Source organism: Mesitornis unicolor, unplaced genomic scaffold (assembly GCF_000695765.1).
Source record: "Mesitornis unicolor isolate BGI_N332 unplaced genomic scaffold, ASM69576v1 scaffold39984, whole genome shotgun sequence".
Lineage (NCBI taxonomy): Eukaryota > Metazoa > Chordata > Aves > Mesitornithiformes > Mesitornithidae > Mesitornis > Mesitornis unicolor.
This window is the reverse complement of record NW_010180119.1, coordinates 7,783-11,164: the sequence shown is the minus strand read 5'-3', so window position 1 is coordinate 11,164 and position 3,382 is coordinate 7,783. Positions and strand designations below refer to the sequence as shown.

General features: G+C 37.0%; 1 protein-coding gene across 1 annotated transcript in view; it reads left to right on the top strand.

The window, feature by feature from the left end:
* LOC104539477 (apolipoprotein B-100-like) overlaps nucleotides 1-2,379 on the top strand; it is a 14,102-nt gene extending 11,723 nt beyond the window's left edge. The window contains 1 exon segment of the mRNA XM_010183009.1: nucleotides 224-2,379. Coding sequence (XP_010181311.1) covers nucleotides 224-2,035 — 1,812 coding nt within the window. The 3' untranslated portion in view covers nucleotides 2,036-2,379.
* The last annotated feature ends 1,003 nt before the right edge of the window (nucleotides 2,380-3,382 follow it).

Sequence of the window (3,382 nt, the reverse complement as noted above, 5' to 3'; positions counted from 1 at the left end):
TCCTGCTGCTCAGAGAGGCACAAAGTAGCTTGGTACATAATTTCTTGAAATAACCTTTTAAGATGAAAGCAAACACAGAGTAGACAAAAAATTTTAGTGTATGTGTCCTAATACATAACAAAATTAAAGACACAAAATGAGAATATTGAAATACACTCATGAATAATATCAGATTTGTTTCATATACAAGCTACCTTTTTCTTATCCTGTTTTATATTTGCAGTCTGCTCCTCAGAAGGACATTGACATATTAAAAAGTGAAATCTCCTTTGAGAATCCTGACCTGATTCGAATGAAATTCAACTGGAAAGAGGATGCTGCCAAAGACTTGCTGTTGGGTCTAAAAGAAAAAGTACCTAAAATGACAAATGCAGTCTACAGATGTGTTAATCGGTATCATAAGGAGCATATGGGACTGGAAATTAATGCTGCCACCTTAAAGATGAAGAATATCATGCAGAATAATGCTGACAAAGCATACACATTTGCTTTAAAACAAATAGATCAAATAGATGTTCAGCTTCGCACGGCTGCCAATGAGGCCTCTGGCAAATATCAGGAGATGAAGGTCAAAGCTAAACATCTATATCAAAAAGCAGCAGATCAAGCTGAACAGTTTGACTATCAAAGTATAAAAGCAAAGCTTTTGGATGCTACAATTGACATAATAGAAGAGTATCACAAGAGAATAAAACACCTAATTGACTCGGCCATTGAATTCCTGAAAACCACAAAATTCCAGGTCCCTGGACTGTCTGAGAAGTACACTGGTGTAGAAATATTCCTTATGGCTACAGAGCAAGTAGCAAAAAATGCTGATTTATGCCTTTCAAAACTTCAGGAGTACTTTGATGCCTTGATTGCAGCTATCAATGAGCTGGAAGTCAGAGTTCCTGCTTCTGAAACAATTCTTCGAGGTCGTAATGTACTTGATAAAATCAAAGAAATGCTGAAACATTTGCAGAAAAAAACCAGGCAGACGTTTGCTACTATCCAGGAAGCTGATTTTGCAGGAAGGCTTAAGCAACTGAAACAAATAGTGCAACAGGTATTTCAGAAGGTAGAAGAAATGGTTAGAAGCTTGCAATCCAAAAGTTTTGAAGACATCAAAGTCCAAACACAACAGCTGTACAAAGATGCAATGGCTTCAGACTATGCACAAAAACTGAGATCCTTGGCAGTAGATGTTAAAAAATACATTTCTCAGTTTAAAGATTTTAGCCAGAAGACATTCCAGGACCTTTCAGAAAAGCTGCGCCAGCTGCTCCAATATGTAAAGGCACTGAGGGAGGAATATTTTGATCCAACTACACTTGGATGGTCAGTGAAATACTATGAGGTAGAAGAGAAGGTTCTAGAATGGCTGAAGATCCTTATAGATACAGTAGTGGATTGGCACAACAAGTACATTAGAGATCTTGCTGAGTCAGTTGCACACCTGACAGACCAAGTAAGAGAATTGGTGGAAAACTACAGACAGGAATATTATGACCTTATAACTGATCTTGAAGGAAAAGGAAAACAGAAGGTCATGGAACTCTCATCTACTGCTCAGGAAAAAATCCGATATTGGTCTGTAGTTGCTAAGAGGAAAATTGATGAACATAACAAGCAAGTCAAAATAAAACTCCAGGAGATCTACGAGCAGCTTAGTGATTCCCAAGAAAAGCTGATCAGTGAGGCCAAAAGGTTAATCGATCTAACTATAGAATTGCAATATATCTCAGAGCTTCTTCGTTGGTTTGAGCAAGTAACAGCTGAGAGCATAAAGCCATATATAGCTGTGCGTGAAGGGGAGCTTAGAATAGATGTGCCCAAGCCATTCGACTGGGAGTCCGTTTACCAAATGCCCCAGAAAAGCAGAGAGGCACTCAGAAAAAAAGTGGAACTAACACGCACACTGATTCAGCAAGGCATTGAGCAAGGCTCCCAGAAATGGGAAGAAATGCAGAGATTCATTGATGAACAACTTGCCACTGAGCAACTGAGTCTTCAGCAGATTATAGAAAATATACAGCAGCGCATGAAGACCTGAATGGACATGCAAAGGAGGAGAAGTATTAAGTTTGTACCACAATGTATTTAAAAAGAACAGTAATCAGCATACTGGAGCTTCAGGTAGATACTGTTTGAATTTGAATTTGTAGATGAAAACGGAATAATCTACACTAGGTTATTTTAATAAGCTTAATAAGCCAATAAATGAGTTCTTTATTACATTTTTGTGTCATTCATTACAACTACTTTTACTTGGACCATAGGGCCTAATCCAACAGTTTTCAAGGTCAATGAGAAGTCTTTGCTTTGATTTCACTGTATGTTGGATCAAGCCGATAATGTGCAATACATATTGTAGTCATAAAAGCTATGGAATACATAGAATAAACAGGTTTTAAGAGAAAGGTCACATTCATGAGCCAGTTGAAGAATGACTTGGAAACATATCCGTTTTGCAGTGTAGAAATATCTTCATAGATAGTTTTGGGAGAAAAAGAAGAGGAAAACAGCATGTACAAAAATATGAAGAACAGTAATGAATTCTGGACATAACATCAAAAGTAAAAAATAACATCGAAATATAAATGTATATAGAAAACTGACTCCTGGGAAACTGCAGCTAATACTACCAATGTTCTGTTAAGAAAAATAAATTTATGCATCTATCTGTTTTCAGAAAACTATGCCAAGAATTTTAGATGGTTTTCATTCTACTGGCTAATTTATGATTCAGAAATACAGGGTTTGCTTACCTGTTTCCCCATGATATTTCTGGTTTCACATCAAATTGTCTAACTTTTACTTATCATGAGTTTAGTTAACTGTCAAAGTTTCACTAACATCACTGAATATGATGGGAGTCAAAATGTTTTCCCCTCAGGCCCTAGGCTGAAGCCTAGACCTCATTTAAATGAATTCTCAATTTAAAGATAAATTTAAATAATGTTGAAGAATTCACTCACAAAATAGGACTACTTTTGAGTGGAAAATGTGTGGACCTGTTATGGTTTATGTTCAGCTGTTGGAATACTATATAGATAGTCCTTGAGAAAGGCATGCTCAGGGTGAAATTATGTTGCCTCTTTGAGAATAAACTCTTTAATACGTAACACTAGAAATTTTGTGTACATGTTTGTTTTGATACAGTCAGTTCACTCTGTGATATGGTTGTTGCTTGTTCATTAATAGGAAAGCAGAGAATCTGGTTTCATCTCACGGTAGGATTGGTTACATACATGGAGCAATGGAACACCAGTTTACAAATATTCACACAAGTTTTGGCAGCAGGTACATATTTACGGCACAGAGCGGCACCACACAAAGGTGGTAGCTCAGGTCTGGAAATGGGAGAGCCCAGTGCACATGTTGAGTTTGTGCAGCAATA